A 19,043-nucleotide genomic window follows, 5' to 3' on the forward strand; every position below is an offset into this window, starting at 1 on the left:
ATTTCTTGATGATCACAGAAAGAGAAAACCTAATTATATAGTTAAGCAGCTTTAAAGATTTTTCAGGAATGCGGTAAAGGTTTAAAATTTACTTTTGAATTGCCTGCCGTTGATGAGCGTCAATTCCTGAATATTAGAATGAGTTTTCGGGAGGACCATTTGTGTTGGGTACCGTTCGGCAAAGGCGCTTTTAAATTTTTCCTCACGACACTCTAAAATAGTAAGAAATGTTTACGCTGCGCTGCGCGCAGTGTTACAGAAGGCATGTTGAGGAAAAGTTTGCTTGCCCAGATTCAGACATTACATAACGCTGGCTACCCGAAAAGGGAAATCTTGAGGGCCTGTCTTAACCTTGTTAAATGGGTAAAGAGTGCCAATAAAGTAAAGAGAAAATCAAGGGATTCCGCGCACCGTGACGAAAGGATTGGTTCTGGTGTTATATTTGCACAAGTTTTCGCATTGCTTAAAGAAAGTGGCTAGTAGGTATGGGGTGCGTGTGGTCGTGTCCGCTCCCAACAAACTCGCAACTATTTGTTCCCGTTTGCAGAAAAAATTATGGGGCCGTGGCAAGGAATGCGGTTTCTGTTCCCAGAAGTCAAAAAATAGATACGTTAGATGTAATCTACCGTTGCTCCCTCTGATCTTCAAAATAAACTTCAGTCGAGTCAGCGTCAGTGTAGTGTTCTTTTCCGTCGTGCTTGTCTGTTTAGTGCTGTTAATTTCCGAAACATGAATTACCACCAACTCGCCCAAGTTTCTCTGCTAGTTCATTTTAAAAATAAAGAATTAAGCAATGTATTTCACTATATGCGCGTGTGTTGGCTCTTCGTTTGTCCCGTCTTTTGCAGTGTTCTCTTCAATGATGCCGCTTTACCAACTAGCTCTTGCTAGTACCTCATGGCATGCTACTGACAGGGTTGGTGTAAACGTACATCGTACTCTACAGAAAACAACCGATTATGAAGTGCAATGAAAATTAGCGGCAAAACTTTGAAATTTCTTATTGGCCACGTAGCGCCACCTTTTGCTTCAATGGGGAACAGGGCGCCTAGTTACATTTTGCGTTTTCGCCTTCGCCTGTCTTAATTACAATTAAGGTGCCTACACCGTGATTATAGAGCAATAATGCGGGTGTTTGGCTTATTAGGTTGCTGTATAGCTACAGCTTTTAAAGAATGAAATAAGAAAAAGAAAAGCAATACAGAAACAAGCTGATCCATAACCGCTTGGGCCAAGCTCTCAAAGATGGCCGGCGCGGTTCGGTGAATCGGATCGCGCAAGCGACCGCGTGTTTCCGCTGTTTACCGCGGGTAGTATTTATTATTTCGAGCTTTTTTTAGTGCTGGGCAGAGCGATGGATCGAGCTCGGAGGAACTACGCCACTCGGAGCTCGAGGCTAGCAGCCCATCGCTTGAACCAAACCGTAGATTGAGTGCTACTGTATGTCATCCAAATCATCTCTCGGGTAACGAAGAATGAAACACAACATGGCTGCGTCTCTCAGTTCACAGGAAGAGCAGGTAAAGCTGCCATTTTTCTGTGAACGCTGTTAAACAGGGTGAATATAATGGTTCCGTTTTGTGCGCCGAACTGGTCACGTTGGGTACGCCGATACTTGTCATTCGCTGTCTCACAAATTGCGTTATCACACGAAACCACTCGAGTTACCTGCGACTATTGGGTTCCACCACCTGCGCTCTTTCTCCTTTCCTTTTATTTAATTTACGACGACTCAGTGTTGGCCACGTAGTAGTCCTGGCATCACACTCGAGAATTATGGATATACTGAAGAAAAAGTACGGCTACCTTGCAAGCCTGACTTCGTCCATGTTTTCTGATATGTTCGTGCGCAGTGATCATCATCTATGTTCTTGTACTTCCTGCCCTATTAGACCGCAATTGACGCTCGGGAGTAGTGAGGTTATTGTTATATTAGTTTGAAACGGTACCACGAGTAACGATCCGTTCGTCGAGATGACAAGTTGGAACTCCGTCCTTATTGTGAAGTTAACGTGTTGTAATCTTATCAGTATCATATTTTGTGCACCCCCTATTAATGTGTGTCTATCTGTGCGTTATATTGCGAACCACTGCATTCGGGTTTATCCAAGCTGTCTAGTTTTGATATCTGGTTAGCTTCTCATACTGGGAGTAACATTTGTGTCTATCATAAATGGAATGGGTTGAATCCGCCCGAATATATAAACAGTGAATGTTCGCCTCTTGAGTCCTGACCCGCAGATGTAAGCAGATCATGTCACTTCAGCATTGTCTTCAGCTGCAAATAAGAACGTGCGTGTGTATCAGTGCCGCATCCAAATAAGACTTTCTCTGATTGACACGAAAATTTTTCCGCACTGTTCTGGAAAGAAATCAGTATCCGTGAGCATCATTTGTTCTTAGAGGCCACGCAGCCTTCGCAGGTACCTAGCTTTATATCCCGCGGTACCAAGAAGTGTTTTCGTTGACATTGTAGTGCTTGTCTGCTTCATATCACATGTCTAGTGTTACCGAGGCTGTGTGTCCAACATCCTGACATTCACCATTAGTGTAGCTTCAATGCAGAAATGAAATGAGATGGGCCATATGGAAAGACTCAGAATGAAGTGTGAGGACTGGCCAGTGCTCCTTATGAGACTCTCAAGGCATGTGCAGGCTAGCAGTGAATGCACTCGAGCATTAGCTCTGCTTAAAGAGTCTCACAGAATGAGAGTGCCATTTATGGTTGTAGACAACATTTGCTAGGAAAGTGCTTTGAGAGAGAAGCACTGAGAACTCGGATGGTCCAGCTATGGGTGTTTGAAAAGTAACTGTGCAGTGGAATTCGTGGTCTTAAAATGTGTACTTTTACTTACGGACGTGCAGTGATCACTACAGGAGATGCTAAATCCCTCCGCTACCAGCTTGAAGACATACGTGCAAAAGACGCTACATATTGCTAAACGCTCGGTGGCGGGTTGCTGGAGTTATCTGCACCATGTGGTAGGTAATGGCTATCTGTAGCTTCTGCAGTGTGTGGGGATCGTTCTCATACACCCGTCTTTTGAGTGCATCCCACAGACATTATCAAACCATAGGGGGGGAAGGGGGGTCTATTCTGTAAGTGTCCACCTAGTGAACATGTCCATTTTGTCTGCTGCTGAAGGGCTGATTGGCTGTGTACGCCAGTCCCCTTCTGACGCGTACCTCAGCCCAGTCAATCAGAACTCCAGCAGCAGATGAAATGGACATGTCCTCTAGGTGAACAGTTGCATGCTACCCCCCAGGTCTTGCGCTATCATATCGCATGTGAAACTGTGATGTCATTCACAATTTGTCAATTTTCTTACTGCACAGTTGTTTTTCAAACACCCAGTAGCCCATGCTACTGTTAAAGGGACACTAAAACACTTTTCATGGAACCGGAGAAAAGTGATGCCTTTTAGTGAATGTATTCCTGAAGTAATGCTTGAGAAAAAACTAATATAAGCAGTGATAGAAAAAGTGCAGTGTTTAAATTCTTCAACTTGTCGGTTCCTATCAATTGGGACAGTGCCAATAGCAACACCGTGCATACCACTCTTTTCCTTTTCATTTTTTTTCTTCTTTGTGCGGTGTGCTTATGGTAACCTTTCAAAGTTGTCTAATACCTGCCGTGATGGCGTTGTGGCGTAGGTGTTGTGCTGCTAAGCCAGAGGGTGCAGGATCAAATCCCGGCCACAGAAACTGCATTTCAGTAAGGGCAAAATTCAAAAAACGCCTGTGTACCATGCATTGGACGCACATTAAAGAACCCGAGGTGGTCAAAATTAATCCTGAGTCAACCATTATGGTGTGTCTCATAACGATATTGCGGTTTGGCATGTAAAACCCCAGAATTTAAATTTTGATTGTCTAACAAAGGTGCCAGAGTCGCAGAAGGGTGGTGACAGGACGGTCGGATGCGTTTGCTGCCCTTTCCGCCTTTCTTAGAAGATTGGAAGGGTGCTTGTGAGTAGCTTCTGGTCATGTACAATCGCCCAATGGCTAATAATGTCTGTGGGCCATCACACTGGCTGTAATATAATTGGTGGCATGGAATGAAGCAAGAAATAAGCAGAAGCGAGCAAGTAAAGAATTATGCGAGATTGTGGGGTCCTTGCTGCATGCAGCGAAGTAACGTTTGGTTTGCGTATTCATGGCAGCATGGTCTGTAGAGCGGGAACATTTTTACCATGCTCAGAAAGTTTTTCAGTCCCCCTTCTATGGCAGCAGCTGTTTAGTTGTGTAGCATACCCTTGGAAACTCATAGTGGATTAATCAACATCCTCCTTGAACTTCTGCGCATTGGAAGAGCTCAGCTAGCTCTGATTTCTGTTTCACACGGTGTTGTTGATTGTTAAGTGGTCCATCACAGAGTAATTCCTACCATCTCACTATGTGTATGTTGATCTCCTTTTCAATTGCCTTCAAATGGTAGAGCTTGAATGAGCCTCATAAATGCTATGCATTCTCTTCTCTCAACAGCTGGTGAAGGAATTTATGAAAGTGGTGAATGAACAGAGGTTGAGTCACAGTGCAGGGCCTTTGACATGGAATGCTGCTGTCAAATTCATGATGGCCCGAAAGTTTGACATTCGCCGAGCCCTGTCCCTGTATGAAGCTCACGAGGTAGTGTCTCATTGATGTTCAATATTATGCGGGCTGAGCAGCATCTCACCCAGTGCATAAATTTTTTTCTTTGTTCTTTTTCTTTTTCACCACAGATCACTCGATATCGAGAAGGGCTGTGCACTTTTGACCCTACAACTGATCCCTTAAAAGGGGAACTGGAAACTGGGAAGTTCACAGTCTTGGTGAGCGTTCCACTTTCTTTTGCCTACTTTCTTTAGTTTGCCTGTTCTTGCCTTGTTGCAAAGCATCGAGCATTGTCATCACAACTGCCCAGAGGTGGATTTGACATGTAGAGCTCTTCTTCTGTCTTATTACTACTGCACTGCCTGCAGCCGACACGAGACAGTTCCGGAGCTGCCATCACCATGTTCACAGCGAGCAAGCACTGGCCATTGCAGAGTTCGCACAAGGTCACCCTACAAGGTGTTGTCTACCAGCTAGATGTGGCCTTGGAGAGGTGCGTGTTTTTTACTGATCAAAGCTAATCAATCGTGCACCCACACCTTGAAGCATGCTTGAAGCCTGCTGGTGTAACACAAGATGAGTAGTGCCTTGTCACTGATAGGCATTCATTAGCCCCTTAACTGCCGATAATGAGGTAACTCGTCATCGTAGTGAGTATACTGTGGTGCCGATGACTAGTTAACTCATCGTGAACTTTACACAATTTTTACAAATGTGTGTATGTGCAGTCTCTTGTAATTTTAATTTTGGCAGATATATAATGCAAAATGAATTTTGCTATTCTTTCTTTCTTTCAACAAGACCAGTAAAAGTTCAATAGGCATTCCTGGCGCACTATACTTTTGAAAAAAATTTGCGCAGGATGTGCGTCTCCAAGAAATTTCACACTTCTAAAACATTTTTCAAAATTTGTCCTACCAGTTAAGGGATTAAAAGTTAAACAAAGAAGGAAAAAGGCAGCTCAGCTATTTTCATGCTCGAGTCCTGCCACTTTAGAAAATAATGCTCCCAGAGATGACATCATCAGCAAATTGTGAGTGTTAAAATCATTGATGTGCTATGAAGCAGCTGTTGTAGTACGTGATAGAGACATAGACAAGCACCAGGGACGAGGAAGTTAATAGAAGTTAGAGGGATTATGTAAAATACAGGAAAAGAGAAAGCAAGAAAAATAGTCACACAAGAGATTGCAGACTGGAGCAGAAAGTGGCTGTGTGATGCAACATCACTGCGTAGCAAGGGAGTCGATTGAGAATAGATGGGGATGTTTAGCCCCTCACAGCAGTGCAAGGGACACTAGTAGCATATTTATGTTGTCTACAAGTAATCCTGTTTCCGTTTCTTAACCCTCTGACCACCAAGCCCAAGCTGTACCTGACCTGGCTGTTTGCACTGATATCGGCAAAGACAAGCCGTACTCATCCAGGTCACAGCTTCTTCTGCTTTGTTTATAGGAGGTCAACCACACTCACCAGCTCAGTTCAGTTCTTGCAATTCACCGTTGTCATGGTGTGACAGCACATGCACCTTGCCCTAGCGGATTAGTTGTGAAACGTTTTGGAAGGGACGTGCGGCCAGATATTGGGAGAAGGTACCCAGAAAAAAGAAAAAAAAATGCATGGATGTACACTGCAGCAAACACTTGTGCCGTGTACTGTGTTGGTACTCCACTGGACTATAGCTCTGCTTCGGTGCGGTGCCGAAAACCTGCGTAGCGTAGGACTGCAACTCCACTTTAAAACAGAAAGCAGCTAGGGCTTCGTCCGGACTGCACCGTGAACCATGTAGTTGCCACCGAGCATTGATGGCTATCAAAGTTATCGCTAAACCCCTGTGTTACACTTGGGCGACGCTTCAAAAACATCACTTTGCTGACGCAGTCTTGCTGTTGCAGCGTCGGCCCTCTCTTGCTGGTGGTGGCAGCATGTGCCTGACTTCACGTACTCATTTAAGGGGTTGATAACACACGAGTTGATACGAGACCGAGATGCTGACGCCCACAATTGGCCGCCTATTCAGCACTGTGTCGCTGAGACCATTTGATCATAATAGGCCAACAATGATGCAACCGACGGGCACGAGTTCTCGTAGCACGATGGGCTTTTTTATCGACGGCACCAATAAAATCAATGTGCCGACCATGATCGCTGGACCGAACCACACGTGATCGGCTGTCAAACCAACGTGATAGCCACAGCACATTCTCTTGTATACATAATTAGTTGCATTCAGGATGCGTCGACATGCCTTTGAAATTGAAATGCACAAGCTTCAGTCCTCTCAAGCCATGCACATGTTGATCCTGTTTAGCGAAGGTTGGGTTAGGCCTGGCCCCATCAAGTTTGTGCACCCAATACTGATGGACCTGAACTTAAGAAATAAGCAGTTAGGATGAAGGAAACCGTTCTTATAGTTCACTTGTGGCCCTATAGTTATTTTATATCAACTACTCTTTACTTCGCACAGCATGTACACAATAAGCAGCAAGCGGTGACCCAGCGTTTTGCTAACATCCTTTGCTTTCGTCACCATTCCCGAAGGCTGTCGGTCGTATCTGCGTCATAGATTGTGGTTCTGTGCGTGTTGTTATGCTGACACATTTCTTAATTTGAGAGAAACACTGTTTGCCTCTTTGTCAAACGGGAAGAGACAGTGTATTCGGTATACCAGCATAAATGCACTCGGTTACCAACGGTGTCAGCGATGGCATGCACATTTTCGAGAGAGAAATACACGGCCTATAAGTGAGGGCTTATGCCGAGCACAGATTTCTCTAGTAATACTTCATGGCACATGCACACTGTAAGTGTGATGAAGTTAAACGAAAGCGAGAATTGGTGATAACAGCCCATAATATATGTGTCTAGATCATAGTTGCCGTTGCTTAAGTGGCTCGACCATTCATATTGACTTGTCTAGGGGTGGAACAACGCCACTCATATGTGCAAATATGTATGTTTTGCTACGTTTTGATGTTATTTTATGTCAGTGAAGCGGTGTTTCCACAATATCCGAAGCTAACAGCAATCTGAGGCATTAGATGTCGATGTAAACAAATGCACCGCTTTGGCAAATGTGACGTGGAAGGCTGCGCTCGAAGGCTTCTTGAATATGCGAAATGTTTAATGAATGCTTAAAAAAATATCAAAAGTGAGGTGCAAGCGCAGAAATCAGCTATAACAAACTCCAAGGCAGCCTTGTCGGCAGATGGAATTCGACGTGCCTTTATGGGCTGCACTGTTCGCACAACAGCGCACTCAGGCCTGTTCACCCAGTAGTCGATGGGTGAATGACATGCTGCCCTGGAGAAGCCATTATTAATTAATCGTGATCCACGAAACGCACAACCGACGCACACTCGACACGGGCGCAGGTATAAAAATTTACCGGCGAAAGCCCCGGCACCTTTTCCAAAACATTTCCACCGGCATGCGTCAGAGGGCAGCACAGGAACATAAAAAAGGCATATTTAGTTTTGGCACATGAACATAGTCTCTGATGATTTCAATTCCTTTTGTTATATGTTCAGATACTTATGCTCGGACCTTCCATGTGTGCTAACGGAAGGACTCTATTTTTCAAAGCAGATGTCTTCCATTAATATTTTGATAGAATATAATAGATAAGCCACACATGTAGTTCGTTTTTTAATCTGGATACAGTGTACAATAATTTGTCAGAACAAGAATGAATTTTTAATTTGTGTGCATACAGTCGAACCCACTTATAATAATATTCAAGCACCACGAAAATTTCATTGTTATAACTGGCTTGCGTAAAAAAATCAAAATAGGGGGATGGCAGAGCTGACGTGAAAAAACTATAATGGCGGGGAGGCCAGTGCCCCTCCCCACCACCTTCCTCCATCTGGGTGCTGATTGTGTTCACTCATTTAACTGCTTCCTGGGCGCTCCAATTGTGTGTAACAAGCAGCGGCTCTCGGCGTTAAAGAATAGCAGTGTTATAACAACTGCAAAGAGGGGTCACGGGTGGCAAGTGATATGCGAGCACCACCGAGGCATTGCTTTGGTGGCCCCAAAAGGGGCTTTTGAAAAATGCAAAGAGGTTGCCACGGCAGCCTGTCAGCTTGAGAAATCCGGAAGAAATGCTGAGACGAGATCGCCACAAGCATCTCGTCACATACTTCTCACTGACTTGCATGAGAAAACCCTATGTCTGTCAGCCTTGCATGCTTTATGCGACGCTTGCCGACATCATTCTCCAAGGTATCCAAGTGCTCCACATAGTTCAGTGGAAAGTTCTTCGTGAAAACAAAGCCCCGGAGGGACTGAATCATCTGCCGGGCTTCCTGTGAAGACAACATTGAGGCAGCCTGCCCTACCATGTGATCGCTACTGTCGTCACTGTCACTGTCCGATGAAGGCACGTTCGCAGTGATCACCTCCTCGGTTAGAAGTACTTAGTTTCCAAATCTATAGCCGTGCGCTTCTTTTTCACCAGCAATGTCATGCATTGCCGATTATCAGCGGGCGGATCAGCCTTCTTCCGTTTCGGCGGCGAGTCAAACAAGGCTGAGAAACCATATGGTCAAGAATGATTTCAACACAACCAACAAAGATGAATACGAGCAATTAAGCTGTTTACAGGACTGCGCTGAATGAGAAACCAGTGCGCAACTTGCAATTCGTGTTTCGGAAGGTGGCGCGGCGTAGAGCTATGGGCGCAGCCCATTCGTATTCAGAGGGGTGGAAGGGCGACAGGAGGGAGGCATGGGGAGAAAGCTGGAAAATGAATGCGCGGCAGCGGTTGGAGTAGCAGGCTATCGTGCAGCGGCTCAAATTTCTCTCCCTTTTTTTCTTTTCAAGGTTTTCCTATTTCACTACCTTTCGGCTCAGACACCCAGCAACCAGATTTCATCGTTATAACTGATAATGCGGCATCGGGACATTGTAGTAAGCAGGTTATTTCACCATAGAAAACATACAAAAGTTGACGGTGCAGCAGCTTCTCATTGTTATAACTGATATATTGTTCAAACCGATATTGTTATAAGTGGGTTCAACTGTATAACTAAAAGAACTGGGGAGTTGAATAGTTTTAAGCCTTGCAGCCATAAGGGTTTCTGTACAGGCCCGCTGCACAATTGATGTTAAGCACAGGCTTGTAATTGTTCTGAACTTGTCTCCATAACTTCTCATTTCTTGTTGGCCTAAAGTTGATTATACGGTAATGTTCTGCTGGCTCTCCTTGATATTGCGTTCACTTGCACACATGCAATTGCAATTGCCAGGTTCTGAAATGTTGCCTGTCCGAATGTTGACGATAAGAACACTAAGCATGAGTAATGTGGAGGAGGTTCAAATAATTGTAAGTAATATGCCACTATTTATCGCACTGGCATGCGACTGAACTGGGACAGACTATAAATAGCCCAACACTGTTCCCTGCCTTTTTTACTTGCCTCGGCATTCTTTCAACTACCACTTGTGGCTCTCTGTAACTTATGTTATTTCTCAGTTGTGCTGCATGTTGCACTAAAAAAGAAAGAAGAGAAACAAGGAAAACATAAATGAAAGTATGAAAATGCCAATCATGAATATGCATCAATTAGCCCCATTTACTACATTGCTGAACCTTATGCTATATATAATAATCTTATACTATCAGAAAGCAGTTTAAGTTCTTGAGGTGGCACATTGCTACGTTGTGATTCGTAATTATTTACTTAGTGTACTTGAATGTAGAAATTATAGTCACGATCAGCCTGTGACTGATGTGCTTCCTTCTGCATCACAGGCATCGAGATCCTTTTAGTGCACACAGTTTCACAGTCGCCTGATGGAACAATTGATTACCGTTGGCTTCAGAATAAAAAAATCCCATGTTTGATCGTGACCTGAGGGGACATATTTTTTTCTATGATAATGCTTACCATCGCCATGGCAACATAATTTAGGCAAGGGTGCTCTTGACTGCTCTTGGTAGCTTCCCAAATGTGGGCTGTCACCCATAACGATGTTCATGTATGTCACACTCGGATGGTCTGAGCAGATCGCACTCTGAAAAATACGATAGCTACCACATTCAGAAGAGCTACTAAGCTACGGTGTCTTGTTTCCAAATGCATCCTTAAAATAGATAAGCACATTCTTGCCGTGCAATTCAGATTAACACTAGAGTTCAGCGTATCTCTGCTTGCAAAGTTAGATACATTTTGACAGATTGCGCTTCCACTTTTTGTGCTCTTGGCCATCGTTGTAAATCTGTATTGTTTTGGCCAGCAGACGGTTCTGTTGCATTTTAATCTTTTCTTTCTTTCTTTTGTAACAATGTGCAGCCTCGAAAGCCAAAGATGCGGGATAGTGTTCATATACAACATGACCGGCTCAAAGTACCAGAACTTTGACTACGAGCTCAGTCAAAAAATACTGAATCTTCTCAAGGTGAGGGCTTTTGTAGGACACTGTTGCTTCTTTCTTTCTCTTTTTGTGCATTTCTCTTTGTGCATTTCTCTTAGAGCTTTATTTCATTTGATGAGTTACTCGTTGTGGAAACTTATTGGTTCTTGTGTGAACAAAGTGGGACTGTGACTTGATGAGATGTATGTATAGAAATTAAAGTGATGGAATGGCTCTCTTTCTGTCTTGACTTTTACAGATTTGCATTGTAGAGCAATGTTGATGCCAGTGTTGCTATGCAATATATAATTGTTCCTCTTGGTCATAGAAGGCATTTTTCACTTGTGTAATGCGAAAATTGTGTGCCAACATTTTAGTGCATGGGAAGAAAATACTGTCACGTGGTAGTGACGTTGAAGAACACAGTAGCAAATACTGTGAAAGACAAAACTAACTTTTATTGGGCGAACCTGTACCCACAAAAACAGGCTACACTTCTAGCACAACGATAGCGGCGAACACGGTCGGCGGTCGTCGAAAATCTCATCAGCGGGTCAAGTGCGTCGGCTTTTATACAGCAGTCATCGAATGTTCCAGACTAATCGTTGGGACCCGCATGCCTTCCACAAAGTTCTACAACATTCGAGTCACGTGATGAAATCAGATAACACAAGGTTCAGCGACAACAGACAGCGGATAGAAGCATCAATAACTTTCCAGAAACTTCGGATACATGCAGACGCGTCCCGCGCTGTGCGATAACATTTGTTAGGCGGCGAAACGTGGTCACCCGTTAAATATAAGTACACGTGTCAATACCCCCCTCTTAAAAAGCATCGACCCGATGCTGCAAACAAACGAAAGTAATAAAGAAAAGCACTGGTAGCAAAGAAAACAACAAAATATGGAAGTTCGTTAGCGTCCGTAAAAGTGTTTAAGACGCACCACGTGGACCACTTCAGATTGTGCGCGGCGTCGCTGTGAATGCGAAATGTCGTCTGGCACGACCTCATAGTCCAGTGCGCCAATACGTCGGATGACCTTGTAGGGTCCGAAATATCGTCGCAGTAGTTTTTCACTGAGTCCTCGTCGGCGTATCGGGGTCCACACCCAAACACGGTCGCCGGGCTGGTACTCGACGAAGCGTCGTCGGAGGTTGTAGTGTCGGCTGTCGGTCCTCTGCTGGTTCTTGATCCGCAGGCGGGCGAGCTGTCGGGCTTCTTCGGCCCGCTGGAGGTAGGTAACGACGTCAAGGTTCTCCTCGTCAATTACATGCGGCTGCATGGCGTCGAGCGTCATCGTCGGGTTCCTGCCGTAGACCAGCTTGAACGGCGTGATCTATGTTGTTTCTTGCACCGCCGTGTTGTAAGCGAATGTTACGTACGGCAGGACGGCATCCCAGGTCTTGTGTTCGACGTCGACGTACATCGCTAGCATGTCGGCGAGGGTCTTATTCAGCCGCTCCGTAAGACCATTCGTCTGCGGGTGGTAGGCCGTTGTCCTCCTGTGCCTTGTCTGACTGTATTTTAGAATGGCTTGGGTGAGCTCCGCTGTAAAGGCCGTTCCTCTGTCGGTGATGAGGACTTCTGGGGCGCCATGTCGCAGCAGGATGTTTTCGACAAGGAATTTCGCCACTTCGGCTGCGCTACCTTTCGGCAGTGCTTTTGTTTCAGCGAAGCGGGTGAGGTAGTCCGTCGCCACGATGATCCACTTATTTCCGGTTATTGACGTCGGAAAGGGTCCCAGCAAGTCCATCCCGATCTGCTGGAATGGTCGGCAAGGAGGCTCGATTGGCTGTAGTAATCCGGCTGGCCTTGTCGGCGGTGTCTTGCGTCGCTGACACTCTCGGCATGTTCTGACATAACGGGCGACGTCGGCGGTCAGGCGCGGCCAATAATACTTTTCTTGTATCCTCTATAGTGTCCGGGAAAATCCGAGGTGTCCAGCGGTCGGATCGTCATGTAGGGCATGCAATACTTCCGGACGAAGTCCTGACGGGACAATAAGAAGGTAATTGGCGCGGACTGGGGAGAAGTTCTTCTTCACGAGTAGATTGTTTTGAAGCATGAAGGAAGATAATCCACGCTTAAATGCCCTGGGGACAACGTCGGCGTGCCCTTCCAAATATTCGACGAGGCCTTTTAGCTCCGGGTCTGCCCGTTGCTGTTCGGCGAAGTCTTCCGCGCTTATAATTCCAAGGAAGGCGTTGTCATTCTCGTCATCTTGCGGCGGCGGGTCAATGGGTGCGCGTGATAGGCAATCGGCATCGGAATGTTTTCGTCCGGACTTGTAGGTTACAGTGATGTCGTATTCTTGTACTCTGAGGCTCCACCGCACCAGTCGTCCTGAAGGATCCTTTATATTCGCTAGCCAACACAACGCGTGATGGTCACTAACGACTTTGAATGGCCTGCCATAAAGATAAGGGCGAAATTTAGCTGTAGCCCAAACGATGGCGAGGCATTCCTTTTCGGTCGTAGAGTAGTTGCCTTCCGCTTTTGACAGCGACCGGCTAGCGTAAGCTATCACCTGTTCGACTCCGTTTCTTCTCTGGACTAGAACGGCACCGAGGCCTAGGCTACTGGCGTCAGTATGGATTTCTGTATCAGCGTACTCGTCGAAGTGCGCAAGTACCGGTGGCGACTGCATGCGTCGTTTGAGTTCTTCAAATGCGTCAGCCTGCGGCATTTCCCACTTGAAGTCAACATCACATTTAGTTAGACGTGTCAAAGGCTCGGCGATGCGTGAAAAGTTCTTAACAAAGCGCCTGTAGTAGGCACACATGCCAAGGAATCTATGCACTGCCTTCTTGTTGATGGGTTGTGGGAACTGTGCGATGGCAGCTGTCTTTTGCGGGTCTGGACGGACACCAGATTTGATGATTACGTGGCCTAGGAACAGAAGCTAATCGTAAGCGAAGCGGCATTTTTCCGGCTTCAGAGTAAGCCCTGACGACTTGATGGCCTCTAGTACTGTCGCAAGCTGCCTGAGGTGATCGTCGAAATTTCCGGCGAAGACGACGACATCATCCAAATAAACGAGACAGGTCTGCCACTTCAATCCTGCTAACATCGTGTCCATGACGCGCTGGAACGTTGCAGGCGCCGAGCACAGTCCGAATGGCATAACCTTGAACTCGTAGAGGCCGTCTGCAGTGATGAAGGCCGTCTTTTCGCGATCTCTTTCGTCGACTTCTATTTGCCAATAGCCAGACTTGAGGTCCATCGACGAGAATTATTTAGCGTTGCAGAGCCGATCCAATGCGTCGTCTATTCGTGGGAGGGGGTAGACGTCCTTCTTCGTGATCTTGTTCAGACGACGATAATCGACGCAGAAACGTAGGGCTCCGTCCTTTTTCTTTACCAGGACAACAGGGGATGCTCACAGGCTTTTCGACGGCTGGATGATGTCGTTGCGCAGCATTTCGTCGACTTGTTCTCTTATAGCTGCACGTTCTCGCGGCGAAACTCGGTAAGGGCTCTGGCAGAGTGGTCGAGCGCACTCCTCGGTAATTATGCGATGCTTGGCGACTGGTGTTTGTCGAATCCTCGATGACGTCGAAAAGCAGCCTTTGTATCGTCAGAGCAAACTTCTGAGCTGCTGTTGCTTAATCACGGGGAGACTTGGATTAATGTCGTAGTCTGGTTCGGGAACCATCGTCGTCCGGGTAGATGCGGCGGAATCCGAGAGGACAAACGCATTACTGGTTTCCAGAATTTCCTCGATGTACGTGATCGTCGTGCCCTTGTTGATGTGCTTGAACTCTTGGCTGAAGTTTGTCAGCAACACTTCAGTTTTCCCTCCATGCAGTCGAGCGATCCCTCTTGCGACGCAAATTTCACGGTCTAGCAGTAGACCTTGGTCGCCTTCGATGACGTTTTCTACGTCAGCAGGTGTTTCGGTGCTGACCGAAATAACAATGCTCGAGTGAGGCGGGATGCTCACTTGATCTTCGAGAACACTCAAGGCGTGGTGACTGCGAAAGCTCTCCGGCGGTATCGCTTGATCTTCCGACAGCATTATCGATTTTGACTTCAGGTCTATGATTGCGCCGTGATGGTTCAGGAAGTCCATGCCGAGAATGACGTCTCGTGAACACTGTTGGAGGATAACGAAGGTGGCAGGGTAAGTTCGGTCATGAACGGTTATTCTTGCCGTGCAGATTCCAGTCGGCGTAATGAGGTGTCCTCCAGCGGTCCGAATTTGGGGGCCCTCCCATGCAGTCTTAACCTTCTTCAACTGGGCGGCGATGTGTCCACTCATTACGGAGTAATCGGCCCCTGTGTCGACTAAGGCAGTGACTGCATGGCCGTCGAGAAGTACGTCGAGGTCGGTGGTTCTTTGTCTGGCGTTGCAGTTGGGTCTTGGCGTCAGATCACGACTGCGTCGTGTTGAACTGAAGCTGGAACGTCGCGTCGTCAAGTCGTCTTTCGTCGGTGTAGTCTTAGCTTCCTGACTTCGTCGGGACGGCAGCGTGTCGTCATTAGGTTGTCGAGATGGTTTCTTTGTCGGCTTCGTCGGCGGCGGAGGATCTGCGTCAGTTCGACGAACAGCAACCGCACCTCCATCGGTTGCTGCTTTTAGTTTTCCGGATATGGGCTCGCTGACCGGCCCCGGGCTGGGCCAGTGTATGGTCGGCGCTGCGGCGAGAGGTAGCGGCCTGGTGATGGCGAACGCGACGGTCGTCGAGAGCTCCACTGAGTAGTGGCGAGGTAGTCAGCGATATCGCGAGGGCGTTCACCTTGCTGCGGGCGCGGAGCGTTGACGGCAAAACCTCGCAGTCCCATTTCCCGGTATGGGCATCAGCGATACACATGGCCGGCTTCTCCGCAGTGATAGCAGAGCGGGCGGTGGTCGGGGGCTCGCCAAATGTCCGTCTTCCTCGCGTAGGTGCGCTGGGCGACGGGTGGGCGTGCTGGCGGCGGCGGACGACGGAATTGCGTCGTTGCAGGGCCCTGGCGCGGTTGTGGAGGGGGACCTTGACGGCGGGCGACGGCGGCGTAGGTCATCGCTTCTGGCTGGGGCTGCGATGACTGTCGTTGTAACTCGGGAACTCCGAGCGATCGCTAAACTTCTTCTTTGACAATTTCGGCGACTGTGGCCACTTGAGGATGCGATGAAGGGAAGATCCTTTGAAGCTCGACTGCCCTGATGACTGCCCTGATGGTCTCGCGCAGGCCGTCGGTGGCCAGTGACTGAACTCCGGCGTAGTTTGTCGAGCTCGTGCGGCGGTTGAATTGCCGGTTCCGCATTTCGAGTGTCTTCTCAATGCTGGTGGCCTCGCGAAGGAACTCTTCTACAGTCGTCGGTGGGCTTCGTATCATTGCGCCGAAAAGTTCCTCCTTTACACCACGCATCAGCAGGCGGACTTTCTTCTCCTCGGACATTTCTGGATCGGCGTGGCGGAGCAGACAGTTCATTTCCTCAGTGAAGATCGCGATCGTCTCGTTTGGCAGCTGCACTCTGGTTTCTAGTAGTGCTTGGGCTCTCTCTTTTCGCACGATGCTTGTAAACGTTTGCAAGAAGCCGCTTCGGAACAGGTCCCACGTCCTTAAGGTGGCTTCTCGATTCTCGAACCAGGTCCTGGCGGCGTCTTCCAGTGCGAAATAGACATGCCGCAGCTTTTCTTCGCTGTCCCAACTGTTAAACGTAGCGACCCTCTCATACGTCTCGAGCCAGGTTTCCGGGTCCTCGAATGTTGATCCACGGAACGTCGGAGGTTCCCTGGGCTGCTGCAGCATGATGGGGGACACTGGGGCTGCCATTGTGGTTGCCTTGTCCACAATCTTCTTGGTCTTCTCAGGTAGATGTCCGTGCTCTGGGGGCAGCTGTTGAAGACGGCGGCTTGCTCGATGCTCCGGGACTACGTTGGTGTTCACATTGCAGTCCGGGCTTGGATCACGGCTTGTCGGGGGCGTCCGGCATATGAACGAAAAGCACCTCCACCAGATGTCACGTGGTGGTGACGTTGAAAAACGCAGTAGCAAATACTCTGAAAGACAAAACTAACTTTTATTGGGCGAACCTGTGCCCACAAAAACAGGCTACACTTACAGCACAACGATAGCGGCGAACACGGTCGGCGATCGTCGAAAATCTCATCAGCGGGTCAAGTGCGTCGGCTTTTATACAGCAGTCATCGAATGTTCCAGACTAATCGTTGGGACCCGCATGCCTTCCACAAAGTTCTACAACATTCGAGTCACACGATGAAATCAGATAACACAAGGTTCGGCGACGACAGACAGCGGATAGAAGCATCGATAACTTTCCAGAAACTTCGGATACATGCAGATGCGTCCCGCGCTGTGCGATAACATTTGTTAGTTGGCGAAACATAGTCACCCGTTGAATATAAGTACACGTGTCAATACAAAGATAGTTAAACCACAGATAGTCAAATTACATATATGTGTGCCTGGATTAAACATCTCTCCTATAAGAATAGTTTTCAGTGCGACATCGATATCTTGAGGCTCTACATCTATACAGTGCTCCATTTTGTGCATAACAGGCAACACTGCAGAGGCTAGGGCAACTTTTCACACCAACTGCATTCACGAGGCATAATGTTGCCTTTATATGTTGCAGCTGAAATTAGGAAGAAATTATTACATAAAATGTGTTGCATATCTGGACCTATCCACTACGAGCAAAACGACATGTTTGTGCACCCTCACCTTTTGCGCAGGCTCAAAAGCAGAGTGCTCTTAAACAGAATATAGTTCGGCACATACTGGAAGTGAGAAATGTATAGAGACAATGCGGGACTTGACACAGCGTTAGTTCCATTGGCTGTACTCCTAATATACAGTCAAATCTCGATATATTGAATCACGCGGGACTGCCTAAGATCGTCCATTATTCTGAAAATTCGTTATAGTGAAAGCCCCAAAATTAATCATTCCGCCCATCAGCTCATAAGTTCATAAGTTGCCACCATTTGAGCTATCTGCAAAAACGTCGCTGTTGGCTCTCGGCCCGCGTTGTTGCTATTTTCTATAGATTCCGCCGCCACGCACCACTGTATAATAAGAGTGACGTGCGCAAAGCAGATGCTGAGAAAACTGCTGACAAATAGGAAGCTCCATGTTGCTTCCAAAGCACAGTGTTTCTTATTTGTTTGTTTTCACATCTCTTGCCATAGACGCTGCAGCTGTTTCAAACTATTCGTAAACGCAAGCATCCGTAAATGACACCATTCGGAAAGTGCACAGTGCGATCGTGCGGCATCCCCATGAGTACAGAGGTTACATCTCATGGTTATATTTCTGTGCGTAGCTAGTATGGCCACAGAAAGAAGTGCGAAAGAAGGAAAAGACACACCTCCATCGCTAGGCAATACTTGCCTGAGCAGAACATGCGCTTGCAAAACCGGATGCCTCATCGCCTCCAGAACAGATTTAAAAAAAAATGATCTCCCACGTTTTTTTTTTTTCTTTTTTTTTATTGAGCACCATCTCACATTTTCTCAACCCTTGTGCCATGGTGTCCGCTTTCTGCGCCTTGTGGTCTGCTAGCCTACTGTTTCGGCTGCTGTGAAAGATACACAGAAATCCAAAAGTCCCCCAGATTTCAGAATATTAGTTTGTAGCACTGAGACATTGAAACGACGAGGAAACTGAATAATGATTGTTGTTCTGAAAAGCTCAATATTCTGAAGTTCGTAGTACTGAAATATATTTACATTGACACCTTAAGAAGTCAGCTGGAGATTTTTGAAAAGCTTGTCAATCTGAAAAGTTCGTTAATGTGGGGCTTGTAGTAACAACATTTCACTGTACATGCCTGCCAACTCTCCAAATATGTCACGGGGCCTCCCAAATTCTGACCAAGTCCCCCGATTGTATGGACACAGCCATAAATCTCCCAATTAACTGCCTCAACCCCACAGCAAGAAACAAAAAAGACGCGTCATGCAGCACAGCCACATCATAATTGCCATTATGTGCTAAGTAGTTAGTGGAACTCAGATTCAAATTTAGCCCATTTGTATGCAAGCATTTGACTCATTTGATCAACTCACGCCCCTCAGTCTCCAGCAGCTGCGGAGCACCTGACCAAGGCAGCGGTCCGACCTGTAACACA

The 19,043-nt window shown here is 46.9% G+C and overlaps 1 protein-coding gene across 3 annotated transcripts in view; it reads left to right on the plus strand.

Annotated features, from left to right (window-relative positions):
• The first annotated feature begins 1,217 nt into the window (after window positions 1-1,217).
• The window catches only part of Ptpmeg2 (Protein tyrosine phosphatase Meg2), a 64,380-nt gene continuing 46,554 nt past the window's right edge, over window positions 1,218-19,043 (plus strand). For 2 of the 3 annotated variants that reach the window (XM_075681049.1, XM_075681051.1), the window contains exons 1-6: window positions 1,218-1,520; window positions 2,866-2,982; window positions 4,486-4,629; window positions 4,725-4,814; window positions 4,965-5,089; window positions 10,895-11,000. In XM_075681049.1, coding sequence (XP_075537164.1) covers window positions 2,881-2,982; window positions 4,486-4,629; window positions 4,725-4,814; window positions 4,965-5,089; window positions 10,895-11,000 — 567 coding nt within the window. In that variant the 5' untranslated portion in view covers window positions 1,218-1,520; window positions 2,866-2,880. The remainder of the gene's footprint in view (window positions 1,521-2,865; window positions 2,983-4,485; window positions 4,630-4,724; window positions 4,815-4,964; window positions 5,090-10,894; window positions 11,001-19,043) is intronic. The other variant, XM_075681050.1, reaches the window with a different exon arrangement.

This window comes from Dermacentor variabilis, chromosome 2 (genome assembly GCF_050947875.1).
Source record: "Dermacentor variabilis isolate Ectoservices chromosome 2, ASM5094787v1, whole genome shotgun sequence".
NCBI classification, from domain to species: Eukaryota; Metazoa; Arthropoda; class Arachnida; order Ixodida; family Ixodidae; genus Dermacentor; species Dermacentor variabilis.